This window comes from Zonotrichia albicollis, chromosome 6 (genome assembly GCF_047830755.1).
Source record: "Zonotrichia albicollis isolate bZonAlb1 chromosome 6, bZonAlb1.hap1, whole genome shotgun sequence".
NCBI classification, from domain to species: domain Eukaryota; kingdom Metazoa; phylum Chordata; class Aves; order Passeriformes; family Passerellidae; genus Zonotrichia; species Zonotrichia albicollis.
Genome location: NC_133824.1, coordinates 15,404,898 through 15,424,834, shown reverse-complemented (window position 1 = coordinate 15,424,834; position 19,937 = coordinate 15,404,898). Strand labels below are relative to the sequence as shown.

The 19,937-nt window shown below is 41.6% G+C and overlaps 1 protein-coding gene across 3 annotated transcripts in view; it reads right to left on the bottom strand.

The window, feature by feature from the left end:
- Positions 1 to 935: 935 nt before the first annotated feature.
- The window catches only part of POMT2 (protein O-mannosyltransferase 2), a 27,783-nt gene continuing 8,781 nt past the window's right edge, over positions 936 to 19,937 (bottom strand). Inside the window, exons 8-22 of one of the 3 annotated variants that reach the window (XR_012580724.1) lie at positions 19,241 to 19,323; positions 18,187 to 18,296; positions 16,161 to 16,227; positions 15,282 to 15,354; positions 13,787 to 13,865; positions 12,880 to 13,031; positions 11,153 to 11,244; positions 9,962 to 10,038; positions 8,759 to 8,830; positions 8,493 to 8,552; positions 8,209 to 8,314; positions 7,248 to 7,388; positions 6,447 to 6,561; positions 5,331 to 5,898; positions 936 to 3,994 (exon numbers count right to left, since the gene is read on the bottom strand). Coding sequence is in view for 2 of the 3 variants with exons in the window: in XM_074542565.1 (XP_074398666.1) it covers positions 5,793 to 5,898; positions 6,447 to 6,561; positions 7,248 to 7,388; positions 8,209 to 8,314; positions 8,493 to 8,552; positions 8,759 to 8,830; positions 9,962 to 10,038; positions 11,153 to 11,244; positions 12,880 to 13,031; positions 13,787 to 13,865; positions 15,282 to 15,354; positions 16,161 to 16,227; positions 18,187 to 18,296; positions 19,241 to 19,323 (1,333 nt within the window). In the remaining variant the exon portion in view is untranslated. Of the gene's footprint in view, positions 5,899 to 6,446; positions 6,562 to 7,247; positions 7,389 to 8,208; positions 8,315 to 8,492; positions 8,553 to 8,758; positions 8,831 to 9,961; positions 10,039 to 11,152; positions 11,245 to 12,879; positions 13,032 to 13,786; positions 13,866 to 15,281; positions 15,355 to 16,160; positions 16,228 to 18,186; positions 18,297 to 19,240; positions 19,324 to 19,937 lie in introns of all 3 variants that reach the window. The other 2 variants (XM_074542565.1, XM_026794943.2) reach the window with 2 other exon arrangements.

The window sequence follows — 19,937 nt, the reverse complement described above, 5'->3', positions numbered from 1 at the left end:
TGGTCGTCTCCCTACATTCTAGCACAGCCTCTGTATCAGCAGTCCTCCCTTCCAGAACAAAGCCCTGATGAGACAACACCCAGAGACCAAGTTGCACTGTGTGGAGCAATACAAGAAGTCAATAGGCTTTTCAGTGACATTTAATAGCCTGTTTCATCACATTACAGGCCACAGTCCAGTTTTAGCTGTCCTGGCTGCACTTCAGCAGCCCTTGGAACACATCCAAACGGACTGGTTGGCTCTCCTCCAGCACTCATCTGGGCATCAATGTCTGGTCCCAGGTAAGGTGGCTTTATTTTGGTTTCTCCCATCTAGTTCCACCCCAAGCAACCCCTTATTACACTCTATTCAAAAGTATATCCCAGCCCCTCCCTACAGCCGCATATAAAGCCAGATTCTGATTTTCAGTGTTCCAGTTTTATTATGGATTCTCACATTTAATTCACAGTAAGGGCCTCATTTGTACAAAACTGTGCACCTGCCTGGTGTGAGGAACACCAGACTGAACATGACTTACAGAAAAATGCTGGGTTTCTGAACAAAGTGTTTGACCAGTCAAATGAAGTCTTCATAGGTAACCTATCAGAAGCTTGAGGAAAATACCCCTTAAACTCAACATATTATACATATTGACCATTTACCACATCTTTAATATGGAGAAATAAACCTGCTTCGACAGACAGTACTTTATTCTTGTTCAAACGTATCTGTTTCCCTTCTTGTTGTGCTTACCAATATATTGCAGTAAAATCTGATCTCCTAGAATTGCAGTCCAGCAATACTTGTGTGCTAAAAGCTGCTGTACATCATCACTATCCTAGATTAAATTCTCCAATGGGCCCATTTAAAGTTCATGTTGTTACTTCAAGCATGTGTGTGAGGAATAAATGAAAGGGGTAAAAACCCACCCCAAAATCTGGACACAAAGAGATTGCTTCAAAGAAGATATATTTATTACAAAATTAAATTCCAAATTCTACCTCATTTTCCATTATCACCTGTACAAAACACATTTATAGCTCAAGGGAACATTCTCCCATCCACACCATATGGTACAGTAATTGTACCATTGTAGTTAAAAGAGTTCAGTTCAGACAGATGCACACACATCCCCCGGCATTAGTAAGAAAGGTTCAGGATACAGAACAGAATTACCAAAGAACCCCTCTCACTGCTGCTCCAAACTCTTGCTTAGCCAGAGGCAAGCTCTTCAAGGATGGCTCTAAACCTTGCCTATTGTAAAACACAGTAAGCTCACCTGGCAAAGTTTTAGAATCAATTACAAATTCAGCAGGAGTGCTATCTATGCTAGCATGTGATAGCCACAGATATTATTTGTGTTTGTTAACCATAGCCCTTGATATTCAAGTAAAGAGCATAAAAAAAGTTTACAAAAAGTGAAGCTACTTGCAACCAACCACACAACTAAGGACTTAGTACTTTAAAGAAGACAGAGAATTTTCAGTCCTGACTGCTTGCAGCCAACAGCCCTGCCCCAAAGAAAGTATGCTATGGAGGTGGTGTTCTTACCCTCAGCCTTCCTTTCCCAGCAGGGAAGAGCCTTATGTTGTTCTAACAGTCCCCACATTTTTGCTTTCATGACACATTTGCCCATGTGTGGGGTCATGGGGTCACTTGCTGTAAAGGAGAAAAATAAATATCTTACCTCCATTCCCCATCTGGCAGAGACACAGGGCACTGCTAAGGTTTTCACATTGCCAGCAGGATCCTGAGAGATGGAATCAGTGCTTGTGCACACGGTGCCAGCCCAGAGGGTTACTCAGTCACAGCATGGAAGGGAAGCTGCTAAGTGTGGCAATGCAGAATTTCAGGTAAATGCCTTGTGTTTCCACAATAGCAGCTGGTTTGCTCTCAAGCTCCTTAAAAACAATCTCTGAAGGATTCAGGAGGGACAGGAAGGAACTATCACATAACACATTTGTTTACCTTTCCATAACAAGGTTCTGGTTTTCCTCTCAGACACATGACAGGTATTACAAGATGTCCTGTCCTACCCCTTGTCCAGGCACCTGTATAAAATGGATGCATAGCCCAAAAACTAGGGGAAGCAAAGACACGTCCTGTACTTTGGGCATTCCTCAAGAACCAGAAGGAAGAAGGAAGATATAAAAAAGTATATTCTGTCAGTGCCCTTTGTGCATCAATCAGCCTTTCCAATCAAGATGCAAAAAGAAAACCCTGTGCAGAATAAAGAGTGGTGATGGCTCCCAGGGCTGCAAACAATGGTGGCAAACAGGGATGACACAGAGTCCTCCACCTGGACCAAGGGCAACCTTGGCACAGAAATCTCCATTCAAATCCTCCTCACAGTCACATCTGTGTCTCATAGCACGAGTGGTCCAGTTCCTGGAAATAGGCCAAGCCCTGCTGCTGGAATAGATGTGTGCCTATCGATGTCCTGAAGCAACTGTTAGCAGAAACCTTTCAAGATGGATGGATTGCCTAGGATAAAGCTAGATGAGCCCAGAGTCCCTCTATCTATCCTTCAGAGACTGAAGAGCTGAAAATACACGCAAAAAAGAATTTGAAGCAGGGAACATGGCAGCCTGCAGCTTTTTGTGATTTGAATCCATGGATACAGTTTGATGAAATACTTTGTCAGTGATAAAAGGAGCCCTGTCAAGCAGGGTTCAAAGAGAGCAGCTGCTCCAGAGAACAGCACCTCTGGCCCCAGAAGGCACTGTTAGCTATTTCCATGTGACTGGAGAAGAGGACTAATGAGCAGCTCTCAAAAAGAACCTGAACTCATTCCACAAGCACAATGGGTAAAACTGAGCCAAAGCAGACCAAATTCCATACAAAAACAAAGAGTGCCTTGCACCCATTGCCTCATGTCTGTACCACTTAGATATTTCAAGACAGAGTCAGGAAGGGAGTCCAAATTATTGTATTTTACTGACCTCATAAAATATCAGTTACTATTATGTTTCAGTAATGGCCTGACAGATTTTGTTTTAAGAAGCAAATACTGAAGGTCAAATTCCAATGGGAGTAATTTTTCTCCTGAAAGAAGACAGAGCTACATCAATGTACACTTACTTGAAAACCCAACCCTTGGAGTCCAGAGAGTGCAGAGGAAATGTCTGCCCTCTAGTCTTCAATGTAGACCTTTCCATCCTTTAAACTCCAGATCAAAAATAAAAATTCTGCTGGAACTTGCTCCCTCTTGTGGAATAGCTAGATTTTTCTTCACTGTATGCCTCCAACCGCTTACCAGCACACAAGACCTAAGAAACAGTCTCAATGTCAATCAAATGCTCTCAAGAAAATTTCTGAAGTGACAATCCTGAAGAAAAATAAACCTTTTGTCTGTGTTGAAAGAGAAGCTGGATTTGTGCATAGGAAAGTGGGATGAGAGCACTAAATTTGCCACCTTCAGCACTCAGCTGCCAATCCACATCCAAAAGATTATTACTAATAAAGAATGGAAGAATCCTAGCCAAGAAACAGACTAGTTCATCTTCCTCAGGCAACTCCTACAAAACTGACCCCTTAATAATAACTAAAGAAACAAAGGTTATTGACTCAATTTTTGCACTCCCAAGGTTTAATATGATGAATAAAGGTGTTACAAACAGTAACTCCAAAACACACGCTTCTTAGATTTTTTTTTGTTGTTGTTGCTAATGCTAAGGGGAAGTGCGTAATTGTATGTGCTGGAAAAAAATGCACTTTAAATCATAGCTTTTGCCAGCTCTTCTGGCAAATCCTCCCCATGACAATGGGATTCCCTTAGGGAAAGCTCATATTGAGGACAGCAATGTATTAAGTCAATAATCTCACCAAGAGATTGGTGGATCACATTGTTCCAAGGCAGCACTGTGCTGTCTGCCTTCCACATTGCCAACAGTTAACAATTTGCTGCTGCTGTCAGATCTGGCAGGTTCTGAAGAAGTTTGCAGCCTTCTCCCACATCCTCCTTGCCTATATATCACCTCTGTGAATTCCTGGCTCGTGCAGGTAGGAGCACTTCCTGCAATAACAAGTGGGAAAAATCATCAAACCCAGGAGCTAATTATTGCAATGGCTTCCCACCATGTATAAGTAGCAGGTGATCAACTCAAAACCTTGAGAATCAAAAGCACAGGTCCATCCCATCTGAGCTAGTATCTCTAGGAGTCAGTTTCTGGAGAGATGTGACACACCAAGCCAGAGCCTTACAAAGCAGCTGCCTTACTGAGCAATGCTGTGGATCTCTACTAGAGAGATCCCAAAGCAAGTCTGACTGGAGTCTAGTCCCCCACACAGAACAACTGTGCTAATGCAGGCCATCCATGTGGTAGGAAATGGACTGGAATCCCAGATTTGGAGAGAAATAAATGCACAGTCCATTTTTAAAGGCAGACACACCCACCTCTTACTCTCCCTCTACCTGTAATTTTGATGCAAGGCTGTGAAGCAAAGCAAGAACTCTGAAATGAAAGGCATGAGTTCATTGAAACATACATAAAAGAGTTTTTCAATTATTTCCTGAGACAGGAATACAGCTGTGATCTAAGTGTCATTCACACTGGATACTAAAAGGTAGCAACTTGAACTGTGATAAGAAATTGACATTGGATGAAGAGTAGGAAATAGAATAAAAGAAACACAGACAGAAATAGACCTAACACAGGACAAAGGCACCTGATAAATCAAATTCCACTTTCTTGGAAGGGGTGGATTTGACATTCAATGGCTCTTGACACTTCACAGACAAAGAATTTTTGCCTGGCCTCACATTTCCTTGTAATTTGATGTTCAGTAGTCTAGAGAAGGAACTTGTTTAATTTGGGAACACTGAGCAGATACTTTGGCACCAGCAGCCTGTTTTGCAGATGCCACATGCATTGAGATGCAGCCTTCCCCTGAAAGCACAGGCACTGGCACTGAAATAGCTAGGAACAAAAGCTGAATGACAGCTGTCTGTAAGGTTTCCAAGCTATCATTACAGTCTCCAGTACATCCTCATGCTGGTCTCCACAGCACACTGGGACTGAAAATAAACCAGCTGTCATTTCTACTGTAATTTCCTTGGCACCTTCAGACAGAACTGAAAGAAGCTACAAAGAGCTGAGCTGGAACAGTCTGGCCCTGAAAACAGGCCCGCTAGGTGAGTTGTAGAACTGATTAAAGGTGACCAGAGGGAAAGGCAGTACATAGGAATAAACAATTTCCATCTCTGCAATGGGCCTGGGAGACAGGCAAGGCACAATGGCTCAGGAGATTTCAAACAGACAAATTTCAGTCAAATTTTAAAAATCCAGGGTCAGAACAAAAAAACCTTCAGACAGCCAAGGCAGGTAGAATGAAGGTCCCCAGGTACTTACAGTAAGCTTTCAAAAACCTCATCATAAGAAAGGTTGTTAATCTTGCTAGAAGTCCTATAGTGCTTCAAACTGTAGTGGTGCTTAGATGACAAGAAGGAAGACACACACACGCACAGAGTGCACATGCAACTGCAGACAGCCTCCAACTTGTACTGGTCTGGCTGCTGGAATGCCACTGCTGTTGGACTGACACATACTGCTTCAAGGAACTGGCATTCAGGCAGCCAGCTGTCCATTAGTACAACCTAAGGATTCAGGACATGAGTCTTTTAATTTAAGGGGACCTTGTCATCCTCTACATCTTCCAACGCAGGCAGTGCAAACAAATGCCAAAGCAACAGGGTTACGATACCCAGAGTCCTCCAGAGAGGCCTTTTACAGCCACATCCTCAAAGCACCAGAATCAGCCTGGCATGCAGCAGATCCCATGTTTCTGATCCATGTTCCCAGGCTTCCTTTGCTCTAGAATTCCCAGGAGTCCATCCACCGGAGCCCTGCCATGGGGCTGCTCGGGTGGGAGGCCATGGGTCCTACCATCCCATAGGACAGGGGATGGAAGAGGTAGAAGCTGTGGAAAGATACCAAATGCAGAAGGAAAGAAATCAAACACAGCACAGTTTTCTGTCTCAAGAAGTTCCCACCTATGGGACCTTTATCTTTGGACTGCTCTAAGTTTTACTGGGAACCTTCTAATCTCTGCTGAACCCAATATATACCTAGCACATAGTTTTATCACATGTGGTATTTTCTCTTAGAATCTGAAAAAACCTACAATAATGAAGAATTTGCCTGTATTTGAGGAATATGTCACCATCATTGGGAATAGAAACACAAACCACTGATTGGGAGGTTTGGAGGAGAACAGAGTATTCACACTGTGTGCTGCAACAAAAGACAGATTCCCTGCAATGGAAAGATGCTCTATAATGCATTACAGGGACACAGATGCTGAATCTAAACAAATTTGAAGGTTTAGGATTAGGCTTGAGGATGTCTGACAAATCAGCAAAGAAGGAAAAAGGGAACAAATGCTAAGGATAACTAACAGGCAGCAAAGTTTCTATTGAGATGGCAATTGTCACACACTCCATTCATGAAAAGTTCAGCTGTACTCACCTGTACAGGATGAGCAGAACCAGTGCCAGGAATCCACCTCCATATACCTTTCTTGCTGTAGTGCTGGGTGACAAGAACCCAGCACAGAACTTCAGTAGTGCATCCCAGGTGATTCCTAGGAGAAGGAAGAGGTAGAAGTCAGAAGAACAGAGCTGCTATGTTCACAGACTAGGCTGACACAACTCTGTTAACACCAAAAGACCATGTCAATTTTTGAATTCATTTACCTTGGTAACCTTCTGAACCACAGAGATTGTTTTGTATCAGAAAGGTTCTTTTTATCCTACCTTTCCATTTGAATAAATGCAAAAGAGATGTGGGTGCCAGATGCTAATGAAGTTGGTATAAATTCACAGGAAAAATGACCAAAGCCAAATTATAAACAGACATGACAGAATGGTGTTGGCAGCAAACAAAGAGGGAAGTAACTTATATACAAGAATATATAAGAACAGTGAAATAGCAGAGACCAGGAATCCCATCTCTAAATTTAAATGCCCTAAGCACTAGACATGACTGCCTCTTCAGGTTGATTTTTTAACAAAATTAACAAAATTGTTTTTTAAACAGAAAACCAACCAACCAACCACCACCAAAAAACCAAAACTAAACAGACAAACAAAAAATTTGCACTGCAAGCTGCTTTGTGAAAAAAGTTTTGAGTAAGTCAATGCTTTCAAGCACTTCACACAAGCAAACGAAGCCTATAAAAATAATAAACCTTTTAGGATGAAAAACATTCAGTTTAACAGAGTATCACCCTTTTCCCTACCTTGTCTTCTTCAGGACTCTAGTATTTACCTGTCAACATGCTGGAAAAAAGCATGGCAGGAAAGTAGTGGTGGAAATAGAGAACTCGTCCCATCATAAAAAAAGGGAGGTAATGAAGGAGCCAGCCCAGTGTGATCTGCCCTCCAGCATGTAGCACCACTCTGGACAGTTCTGGAACACAAATAAACACACCTCAGCAGAGAAAAACTCAGCTACAGTTCCCATTTGCAAACCTTAACCCACTAAGTAAACTCAACAGGAATGATCTTTGCAGGAAGCCATGAATTGGTCTGGAATTGCTTCAAGCCTCTGCAACAGCCTAGCTGCATTCTTCATAAACATACAAGCACTCTCCAGGAGAAGAGCTGCCAAAAAAGATATACAAAGTCCTAAGGCTCAAGGCATGGCAGGAGGTTGACCATGCTCTAAATTTAAAGACCAAACATGCAGTTTCTCCATCTGTGCATCAGACCAATCAGGTGATTCTGGTTTCTGAAGATTTTCATTGTCTCTGCAATGAGAGCCATTCAGATGATCACTTTGTCAGCCCTTCCTGGAAAGAAGTGGTGCCTAGCTTTCAGAGCCTGGGGAAGGGACTAAGAGCTCTGGTGTCTGTATACAGCTTACAATAACTTATTGTATAATTGAGTGGTTTCCCATCACATTTTAGAACTGACTTCCCATAAGGAGATCTACAAAATGAAGCAACCCTTGATGTAAACAGGAATGATGAAAGTATGACTAATTAGGGCTTGTGAAAAGCTTCAAAACCTTGGCAATGGACATAATAAAGGATCATTATTATCTCTTGTATTTGTCATTTGTTTTGCATAAATATCAGAAAATATTTCTTGTCTTAAGACACTGCGCAAACTACTGAGCACACGCAGAGCTTGACAGCAGGGTATTGATTAATTGGCCTGTATCCCTTGCAGCCAATACTTTTAAGGTTCCTGCAAAAGGCATCTATGAAAAGGAAGACTGACCTCACCTTTGAGTTCAGATGTCAGTTGGACACCTCTCTTCAGTGCCACTGCAGTGGCAACTGTTATCAGAAGATATAACCCAATAGTGACCAGATTTAGCCACCAAATCACCTACACAAGAGAAAAAGAAAGATTTGGGACTTTATGCTGGGTGTGTGCACGTGACATGCAAACATAAAGAGTACAATTAGAGAGACAGTCCAAAAGGAGAAGGAAGAGAACTGGCAGAAGCAAGACTAAGCAAAAGTTTGCTAAAGACATTGGCTTGGAACCTCTCACTCCAACTTACCGGGTTTCCAAGCAAATAAACCCGATAATCCGTCTCATTGACACCAGAAAAACGCAGTCCCTGAGGAGAGAGATCAGAAGGGAGAAAAACAGATATTCATCAGTCCAGTCTGTATTCTGCACAGCGTCTAAGGTGAGACAAATTCTCATCTCAGGTGCTCCAAAAGAAAGCTGACAACATCTTCAATGCAATTACAAGGTGGTGTGCTTCAAAAGGCACTGCAAAAGCACTTGAAAATTGAAAGGAATATGGATTGATGAATATACCTGGTAATTGATGGGCCAGTGCCAAGGTTTGGATGTGACTTCATTGTCCTTTGGTTTGAGGCCACTGTTTCCCTACAGATAAATGAACATAAAATTTAAATGAGCAGGCAGGTATGCTGCAATGTCTACCCAGAAATGTCTGTGTACACAAACATACATCAATACTCTATCTGAGTGAAAGGTCTTTTTTGACCTACATAAACACATCATCATCCACAATGGTCACAATTAGGACTGTGAATGTTGTACTACTATTATGCAAGTGAAAATGGGTTTTGGGTAGCAAAAGGGGCAGTATTCTCTCATTTCTCCCGCTTTTCTGTCACTAAGGATACATGTTGCATAAGCAAGACCTTTTTTCATTAAGAGACTGCTATGACAGGTTTCTCTCCACTACATAAAAAAAGCCTCAAAGATTATTTCCATGGAAACTCATGCAGGTGCTTCCTTACCTGAGACAGCATTATCACTGATTGCCATGGAAACACTTTGCAAAAACACTTTACAAGTACTAACAATAACGTGCTTGACTACTTCTTTCTCTTTAAAATCTGAGAAGAGCTTCACAAACAATAGCAAAGAAAACCCTAGACTCCTTTCTCAAAATATTAACTTCTTCTTCATTCTCATTGAGGAGCTGGAGGTAGAAGGGCTGTGGCCAAGAGTACAAAGAGCAAGCATAGGAAAAGACTACAAGAGCTGTCCACCTTGCAAATATTAAATCTGCTTTTTAAAAAAAGTATATATTCAGAGATAAAAAGGAAACCAGAAATCACAGCTTCTTGATGAACTTGAAAAAAATCAGAAGTTTTCCATTTTCAATCCAAACACTTACTAGTTTTTTAAGTGTCTGTTACCTGATTTTCCTTATTTTGACCACAGTAATATCCTCCAGCCTCACAAACACTAAATTTCCTTTAAAGCCTTACAGGAAGGTAGGGAAAACATTACATAACTAGGCTGTAGCTAGATCACACCAACAGGAGAGCCAGGCACTAAGCACAGGGCTTCCAAACTTGGACTTGGAAGATTTAGCTCTAAGATCATCCTTTATTCTAAGTATAAATTCAAGTAGGTTGCTTGGGCATGCAAATTCTGCCCTAGCTTGCAGCCATCACCCAGATCTCTCTGAAAGTGCTATTTGTTTTTGAATGCAAGAGAGAGAAGGAAGAAAATGATAATCTGGAATCAGTGATATCATACCCGGATCATAACCATGTGGGATTCTAGCAGAATTTCTGCAAAAGAAGGCTTCAAAACATCCAGGCTGATATTGGGCACTAAAATTAAAAAAAAAAAAAAAAAAAAAAGGAGAAAAATAGATTATAAGTTTGCATGGTTTCCTTTTATTTACCTTTTTCATAATAAACTAAACACTCTCCTCCTACAACAAATCTGCTTCCAGAACCTCTTTTAATTCTCTATGCAATTCATTCATACTCTAAACACAGTGGCTTGCAGTCAGATTTTGTGAACTTTACAACTGTTGTACTTCTAAATTTCCTCCTTTACTTCCAGGAGCAACAGAAATATATAGAAGACAGAAATATATAGAAGTCCATGAAATAAATAGATTTGTATTTCTGGCTGCCATTAAGAGACACAGGCTTCATAGGTTGCTGTTTATCTGTAAATGAGCCATAAGTATGGGAATATAAAATGCATTACAACAGAAGAAGAAATTCTACCAAGTCAACAGCCCAGGATTTCTCTCCTTTGGTTTGCACACAGTTGCTCTCACAGGAGGAAGAACAGTAAGTGTTCTAATAACTCAGAACTCAGCCCAAGTCACCAGAAATTCAAAGGATGAAGATTGTGTTGAACAACCCAAGCCAGATGAGTCTGTGAAACAAACATAACTCCTGGATAAGGCTGCAAGGCCCACCTGCCATTACTGGCAAACTCAGATCTCTGTCACACACTATTAATTTCTTCATGGTACTATGAAGCCATCATTTAGCACATCCCCAGCAGGAGAAGGAAAAAATACACCAGAACAGAACTGGATCTAAGCTTTTTAAAAAAATCATTGAAATATATATGACATACTCATATCAATGACAACAATTCCCAATTAAACAATGTTAGAAATAACAGCCTGTATTGGAGTGCTTCACACTTCTGTAACACATTAAAATCTCAAAATCTTTAAGAAAGTCTTTATATTTCCACTACACTTCAAGCATTATCACCAGCTTCCAGTACAAACAGTGAAATAGAAAAGGGCTTGGAATCCCTGCACACACTCAAGTTCAGCAAATTTGCACTTAAACTGGGAAAGAACACATACATTTCAAATGCAGAATGCCAGTTACTGCTATCTGATAGCTCATCCCTTCCTTTAAACAGTAAGCCAAGATGCACTCTCTATCAAAAAGGAAATTAATTACTTACATTTAGGGTTAATATGATCTTCAAAGTTCCAGAGGGAATTGGGTGTCTCCTTCAGGTACGGTGTGCAGGTCACTTCTACTTGTTCCCAGCCCCTGAGGATGAGCAGAACAGTTCACCACCACCCCACAGGAACACTCAATATTTCCATTTTGTGTTTAGTTTTTGCCAATTTAGCTTTATATTTCTCCATAATGCTTCAGCAGTTGCATTCTTACATACTATAGGAACCATGTAGAAACCAAAACAGATCTGCAAGGCAGCTGACACCAAAATTCTATGGAATAGTTGAACCACATTTCTCACTTTCTCACCTAAAAAGCCCTAGGTGGATATGTGGGATTTTTGAAAATTATGCACCTTGCCAACTAGAAAGAATCTATGTCCAATTCAACCCTTACAGTCCCTCCAAAGAAAATCACCATCATGAATTTAAGTCAATCCATATCTACAAGAACTGTATTATAGAAACAAAACAACTACCTTAGAGGATACTAATAACTGTTTTTTAGTCTGTCACCCTATGTCTAGCAGGTCACATCAAAGACTTTGGGAGAAAGTGCATTAAATTTGACAGAGATATGCCAGATGAATAGGGAATTTTCTGTCAATCACTACTTAGCAAATTTCATTAATTAAGTAATCCATTACTTAATTAATGAAATTTTAAAATTTCATTAATTTAGTAAATTCATTTTTATAAAAATATAAAAACATAGTCTAACCATCTTTATTTGCAGTTAACAAGTATTTTTTTGCCCTCAGCTGTTACTATCATCAACATTTTGTGGCAATAACTTCCATTCACATATCAAACTGTTAGTGGGGAAAAAAAAGAAGAAACCCAATCCACAATGTTTTCTGAATGCTCTTGATGGAAGCTGCCTTTTTTGTTAACTGAACCCATTATGTGTCCATGAGCCCAGCTTTATGGTGATATCTAAGTGGCATTTGCACTCCTAGCCAGGCAGTTGCCTGCTCTGTGTTTCAGCATCCATAGGATTCTTTAGAATCTGGTTTTACCACAACACAGAGAAGGGAAACCTAGAGCTTCCTAGGGAAACCTAGGGAGGCAGCTCTCAAAACAGCAGCAACATGAGTGCACACCTCCGCCCCAGGATCCATGTCAGCATCCCATATGGTGCAGCTTTACATACAGGGCAGCTTGCTTCCACCAGCCTGGATGTCTCTGCATACACCTCATCTGAGTGATGAAGATGCATAATTCAAGGACATATAAAATCCCAACACCTGCTAATAGCAGTAACCACTGCCTTGCTTTAGATGCTTTAGATGCTGCATGCAAAAATAGCAAAGGTCTTCTAATCACAAGGTAAATTAATACCAACAGAAAGCAATTTTCAAGATTGTGGTACAGAACAGCATTAACTGCCCCAGTTTCCAGTGCTTTTTGCAAATCCCAAGGATAAATAGCATGTTAAATAACACATCTATCATCCCCTCCTGGCCTTACCAGAGGACAAGATCTATGTCCATGCCACTTTTGGATCTCTTAGTAAGGGATATTATTTTTCAGAGCTGCATACCTTCACTGTAACAGACTGCATAATCCTAACCCAGATTTTCCCCTCTGGCCATATTCCTATACCTGCTACTTACATTTTTATTCTCTTAAAGAAATGGAAGAAATGTACCTATTGCTTAGTCTAAAAGTACCATTGAGTAAAGGAACATGGCAGCTCAAAGGCCTGCAGAGGGTGGATATTTACCATTTTGGCAGAGTCTTTCCAGAAGATCCCAATACACAGCCTGTGGCCACGTGGGTCAGCCGGACCTGACTGCGCAGGACTTTGATGAGCTGCCCAGTCCTTCTGCCCACCACCTCAATCCTCCAGAAGTCATTGGAGTCTCCTGTTCCATTCTATCAGCAAACATGCCATTCGAGAAAAATAATTACAAAAACAGAAAGCAGAAACGAAACAATGCCCAAACTAGAAGACACACAGAACTGAAGCACTGCAAATAGGAAATTCTGAAACTCCACTGGGTGCAAAGCCAAAGAAACTCACCCAGACCAGCCTCACTCACACTTCACAGAAGAGATTCCCCATCAGGAAGACACCATTCTAGATATAAGCAACTACTCACAAACACATCTCTATCTTGCCAACTTTAATTTTGTTTGCTTTCAATTCATTCTTGACTGCAGCTCAGAGTTACAGCATAAACAGGGGCAACTTGGCCGCTACACAAAAGGGGTTTAGGCAACAGATCTCTGCATTTAGAAATTCAGCCCTCAAAGCATATTCCATCTTTGTGATTCAAAATTCTGTCATCATTCTGTCAAAAAAACACTTGTCTATGTGACAAGGCCAAATACATAAAATAATACTTGTCAGAGCAACTTCAAGGTTGCTCAGTTTGTCATTTCTGGAGTTGAATGCTGCCAAAGCTAGACTGACAGTAAAAGTTTAAATTATTTTTTTATCTGTGTTCACATTAAATAGACCTTAAATATGAGAGAAGGCATTTCATACTACATCAGTTTTTCCTTGAGGATGGCAGATGTCCATCTATCATCCTGGCTAACAAACTAAAAAAAGCAACAATAAATTCCCTTGGCATGATATGAACTCTTCCCAAAAGAAGCTTTTGTTTTGTCTTCCCTTCACTTACTATTCCATAGCCAGTGACCTGAAAATGTTTCCTTGTCAGGGGAGCCTCATGCTGGTGACTGTGCAGATTTCTAGAAGTTCTGAAATGAAATAAAAAGTCAAACCTTTGAACCCTTGTCAATTTGTGATAAAAACATTGGTTTGAGCCATTCAGAGATCTGCCAGTACTCTAACCACTGAATTCCAGCTGAGGGCACAGCAGGACGCAGCCTTAACAGGATGGAGTGGAACTGTCACTTTCCAGCACATGACTCTGAGCTTATACCACACTGGGCAGTGACAAAAAAGGATGACAGCATAAATAAATCCAACCCTCAAAATACAATTACCATCTCTAAAAGGAAAAGAGATTGGAAAGAAGAAAAGCAAGATCCTGACCTTTTGTGATTATCAGTTTTGCTTTTGCAGGGAAAGACTGTACCATTTAGGGGCAAATCAGTAGCCACCACTTAGCACCAGCACAGTGCAGACCTGTGAGGCTCCCACACTGGCAGGGTCTGCCAGCTGAGACAAGCAGAGAAACCTGGCCACAGCTTGTCAGTCCTTGCCAAAGGTCCTGGGACAGCACCCATTGTGCTGCTGCTGCTGCTGCCCAGCTGCAGGGACACTGCTGTCCCATGGGATGTGCCACAGGCCAGCCCCACGTGCCGCCTGCCGCATCCTTCCCCAGCACCACCGATTCACTGCCGTGCCAGGGACCTTAGCAGCACTTAACCCACTTTGTCTGATCAAGATGTTATCATCCTCATTACCACATATTGGATAGTAAACTCCTAAATTCAAAATTAAAATAGTAAGTCTTACCATCGTTTTGGAAGCCTAAGCAACGGTTTGTGCATACACCATACTGAATACAGTACAACATGATTTCCTGGCACATGAGTTAGAGGTTGTGTTAAGAGATCAAAGCTAACATTACACTAGATAAAGACTAAATATCAAGTCACTACAGTTACCCTGCTTCCTCTTAGCTATTCCCTGCAGAAAGGGAAGGGATCAGCTTCCACTTTCATTCAAAGTGTTTAACTGCTATGATCTCAGTGCTGTTGAGAACTTCAGCAGGTGGGTACCTCCTATGAACATAGAGACAGGATACTTGCAGTACACTGACAAAAAAACTCTATACTCTTTTGTCTAGAAAACCCAGCATGGAGACAGGCAACAGAATGAGGGTTTTGAAATTGCTTCTCTGGAAGAGTTACCCTGATTATTGCACCTCACACAACTGAAGAAATCTCCCTGCTGCTTAGGCAGGTAGTTCTAATAAAGTTGTGTGGTTGTCTCTAAAGTTTCTCATTTAATATACACTTTTCAAAACATAAATGATGTTTTTAAGAAGAAAAACTCTACAGACCTCACACTGGAAACTCAGATATACAGATACTTCTGTCACACGGCCTGCTTGTGCTTGTCTAACCACAGTCTCTAGCAGGACAAGTCTCCCACCATTTCTGTTCAATCACACAATCTCTTTGAATCCCAGAAACCCTCCTTACTCTTTATGTTCCAGACGAATAATATCTCCATGCCTCACAAACTCCACAGGGCTTGAGGGGTCAGACAGATCTGCTGAAGAAAGACAAACTAATCATATCAATGCACTGACAAACTTACCAAGGTCTTAGAAAGTCTCTTGCTGATGCTCGTGCCTCAAGCAGATAATAAAGCAAACAAAGTTGTGTTGACCCTAAGCCTGATGTAAAACATTGCTCTAAATTCTAATCCTGAGAGCTACTCCAAAGAATGTGAACTATAAATGACTCTTGCAACACTGATTATAATTTTTCTTATATATCTGCATTATTTACATTTTTTGCTATTCAGACAATTCTTGTTAATTTTTATAAACACATGCATCAGGTAAAGAAAAGGAAACTGCCAGACCAAGCATGCCTCAGCTACATACACTACCTAATCTAAACCAACAGCTTTCTGCACAAACCATAGATAATCACATTCAGTACTCTTATCTTGTCCCAAGCAATCACCCACAAAAATCTGTCAAACACAATGTACCAGACTGTTACAGGGCCCAGCTTTCCCAAGACTCTTAGCCACAATAACAGATTGCAATAAATATTAACTCAGTTCAGACAAATTTCCTCTCTGCTGTTATTTGCAGCCCTACACAGCTGAAAAATTGTCAATGCAACCTTCAGCTAAGAAAAGCTTATTTACTTCAGCTGTACAATCTGAAGAAGAACCAAAAGCACAGTAGACACACACACAATGTAAATCAAGAGACAGCTTCCCCTCGTTCTTCCTCATCTCCTACTCATATCCTTGAAGGATACTCTGCCCTGGAAAGAACTCAGAATATTTATGTAAAAAACAGAAGCAGCAGTTATAAAAGGCACTTAATTGGTTTTTGTTACCTGTATCTGACTCATGTTTCTTTATGATCCACAGGTTATTCAAATCTTTATGTAAGTAAGCAGTGACCTGAAATGACAGGATTAATTATTTTACATAACAAGAAAAAAGCTGTTGATAGCAGTCACACATTCGCCAGCAAATCAAAGCCCCATATCAATGCATCAACCACACAGAAGTCCTGAGATTACCTTTAGGACAGTGCCCCCTAGAAAACCAGTTATGGGGCACTCCTTAACCCAGATGACACCTCTTAGCCAGTGCATAGCCCACACTCAGAAGCACTACCCTTCATGGCAGTTCACATGCACCAAGAGCCTCCAAACACAGCCTGACCTCCCCTCACCCTTTTTCAGAGGCTCCTTCTACAACAACAGGATATCCAAACCAGAGCTCCTGAATAATCACTGACCACTATCTGAACCAGGAGACAGAAGCAGCACTGGCTTTACAGACAGTAGAGATTGCTGACACAGGCTGACTGTGACAACCACAACATCTGCCAAAAGATCCAGGCAAGGTAGGGATTCAGGGATCATCCCTTACAGCCACACAGCTAACCCCTGCCAGCCCGCTCAGCTCACACAGAGCAGCTGCCCCAGCTGCTACCATGGACACAAAGAGCATCTTATCCCAGGCTGCTGCGGCCCAGAGCACGTGCAACTGTACTCCCTTTGCCCACCCTCCTCTTAGAGAGCAGCGAGCCCTGCTCTGTAGAACCCCAGCCCAGTGCCCCACCTGGGCCTCTCTCTCAGGTGGGAGCAGATGGCCCAGGGGGTGGGTGAGAGGCAGAACACAGGAGTGTCTGACCATGGGGAAAAAGGGAGAGCTGGAGGTAGAACCTCATACCTTGGGGTCAAGCCATTAGGAGAGGAGGAGAAAGTAGAAGCAGAGAGATCACTTTTTCCTCTCCAAATCCCCTCCAAATTCCTCTCTAAATTCTCTTTCCCTCTCCAGAGCCCTGAAACTACCCTAGAACCCTACTGCTGTCCTACCATCAGGACAGGGAACTCTCCACCCTTTCCCACTTCCACAAGGAACTCCCATTAGTGTCCTCTCCAAAGTGCCCTTCCCTGCTTTTAGTGTCATAAAGCATGATCTGCACTCCAATTTTGCCTATGCTTGAGGCAGTTTAGCATGGCATCTCCATACACTGTAATAAACATTAATGTCATGCTAGAGTATTAGAAATTCTGATTGTGACAAGCAGCAGGAAAAAAGATTGAGACAAAGTTTTTACTTCTGAAAACTTCATCCTAGCCACAGAGACAGCAGGGAGTTAAAAACCAAACACTTGTGTTTCTCTGGCAACTTTCTTTCAAGATTCTCAGAGCAATTTTTAGACACCAATAATCAAACTGCAGAAATACATCTTGGTAAAAGTGCAGAAGCAGCAAAGATTTGTGAAGCTTGATGATGATGGACAAAAATAAGAAATCCACTTAATGTTCGTACTTCTTAATTAGAGATAGTTACATGATTTCTGATTTCTACTTTCACTTATTGCTTAATCATTTAATGAGAAGCCCTTAGCTCAGATGGTTTCCATATGGCTACATTAGCTTACAGATGCACAGCATCTAATTTATTGAACAAATTCTTTGGTGACAGATGAAGAAAGCAAGGCACAAAGGAGAGGGATTCATGTAAGTTCACAGAGGCCAATGGCTGGAGTAAAACCAATATAAAGCAGTTCTATTCCCTTGCTTTTAATATACAGCCAGAAAAGCTGTAAGATAATGTACTTGTTTTAAACAAAGTTTTACAGCCTTCCTTGAGGTAACTTTCATTATAGAAAGCTATTCTGAAGTGTTCTTGGACTCCATTTATGGATGGTGGCCTTGTTACTGTAAGTCACCCCTCTGGTGCAGTGTGGGAGGCTCTCTTCAAGCCAAGTGCACAGCTGTGGCACTGACCAGGGAACAGATGCTGAGTCAGCACACAGCTCCTACCAGTTTGGCCCCTAATGACAAATACAAAGGGAGTAACCCAGGGCTGTAGACACAGGCAACACCCCACAGCACCAACCTGCTGCTGGCGAGCCCCAACGCCCTCGGGATAGAGGTGCCAGTGGGAGTGCAGGTATCCCCCTGCCATCCGAAGGTTCTTCATTGTCACCACTGACCCATATGCCAAATCTGCACGAGAAAGGGGGAGGAAAAAAGACATAAGACAGCTCTCCTGTATCTCCCCCAGCTAGTCTACAGTGCTCGATTAAGCATGCACTCCCCATTGTTTTGATGCAATTTTGTTTCCTGTTTGACAGGTTATTCCACAGGGCTCATTGCACACTTATCTCCCATCCCTAACCAGGATTCAGTGAAACTGTTATGTAACATTTGGCTGAAACACTTCAGACTCTCCCACTAAGTTTTAACATAAACAGACCTGGTAAGGCATTCCTTTGTTTGTAATTTCATAATGAGAGTTTTGAGATAGCTTTCCCTAAGAGTATAACACTGCTGATCCCTACAGCAAGACAAGAGGAAAGGGAGGCAAGCCCAGCTACTGGACAGCAGATATACACTGGCTTAAGACAACTTCCCTCCTAGCCGCCCAACACAACTCAGCCTTGAGAGATCAGACCTGATGTTCCCCCAGTGACAGCTCTGGAGCTGGGTACAGCCACAAAAAAGCTGAAGTAATCAGAAGGCTAGACCATTTCAAAGGCTCAGTAGTCCCTAGCCAACCTGAGGATTAGGGAACAACCACAGAGCCTTCTTTTTTGCTAAATTCAGATGCATTCTGAATACAACAAAGCTGAAACAGTGGCATGCTGTGTCACAAAAGTTGACAGTTTCCATTTACACATATTTTGTAAACAAATCCCACATTGAACACTCACAAATCTAAGGTGAACAGGAAAAAAACAGATAGTGACCATGCACTGAACATGGTGATATTTTCAGCCTTTTTCTTTCTGTCAATTCATAAACTGCACAGAAGAAGAGTGTGGATCTGAGCTTGACCATGGAAGGCATAATTCCCACTGCTCTGCACTGAGTCACAGGGACACCATTTCTATTTAAGTTCTCATGTACACTGACAACATTCAGAGTGCTTTATTCATGTGGACACTCACGCTCTGGAACGGAGACGTTATGAAGATTGTTCCCAATCAGCTGAGATTGAAATGCTGAACTGAAGAAACCATCCCCAGGACCACTACAAAAGATAGCAAAGAATATGACAATTAGAGGTCTCACAAAACAGCATTCAAACAAAAAGACAGCAAAGAATATGACAATTAGAGGTCTCACTAAGCAGCATACAAACCTCTGACATGCATTACCAAGTTGTTTTTATAGAAGAAAAATTATATAACCAGACTGGGCATCTGAAGAAGAAGAGTGGGAGCAGCTCCCTTAACTTCTCTAATGTTGTGAATCACAGTAGATAGAGCCAGTCTTGCAAGAAATTGTCCAGAGCTGCAAGGACTTGAGGTCACAGAAATGTACATGCTGGCACTGCACAAAGCATCAGAACTGTCTTTGGGGGTGGTCTTACAGCAAATAAATTGACCCACTGTCAGGATATAACCCACAGATATAACAAAGCCTTTCTCTGTGACTCCTGTAGTGTTATTTCTGCTAAGACGTTAGTGGTAAGACCAGTAGACTTTAACTGAAAAATAACCGATTTATTTTTCTATTCTTTTTCTACAGTGAAATGCTTATTCACCTCATATTTTAATGCTGGCATATGGAAAACATTACTTGGCCATTTTACTAGCTCTTTCCTTGTAAAAAGCATCCCTTGGTTGCAAGCATTCAGGAAAA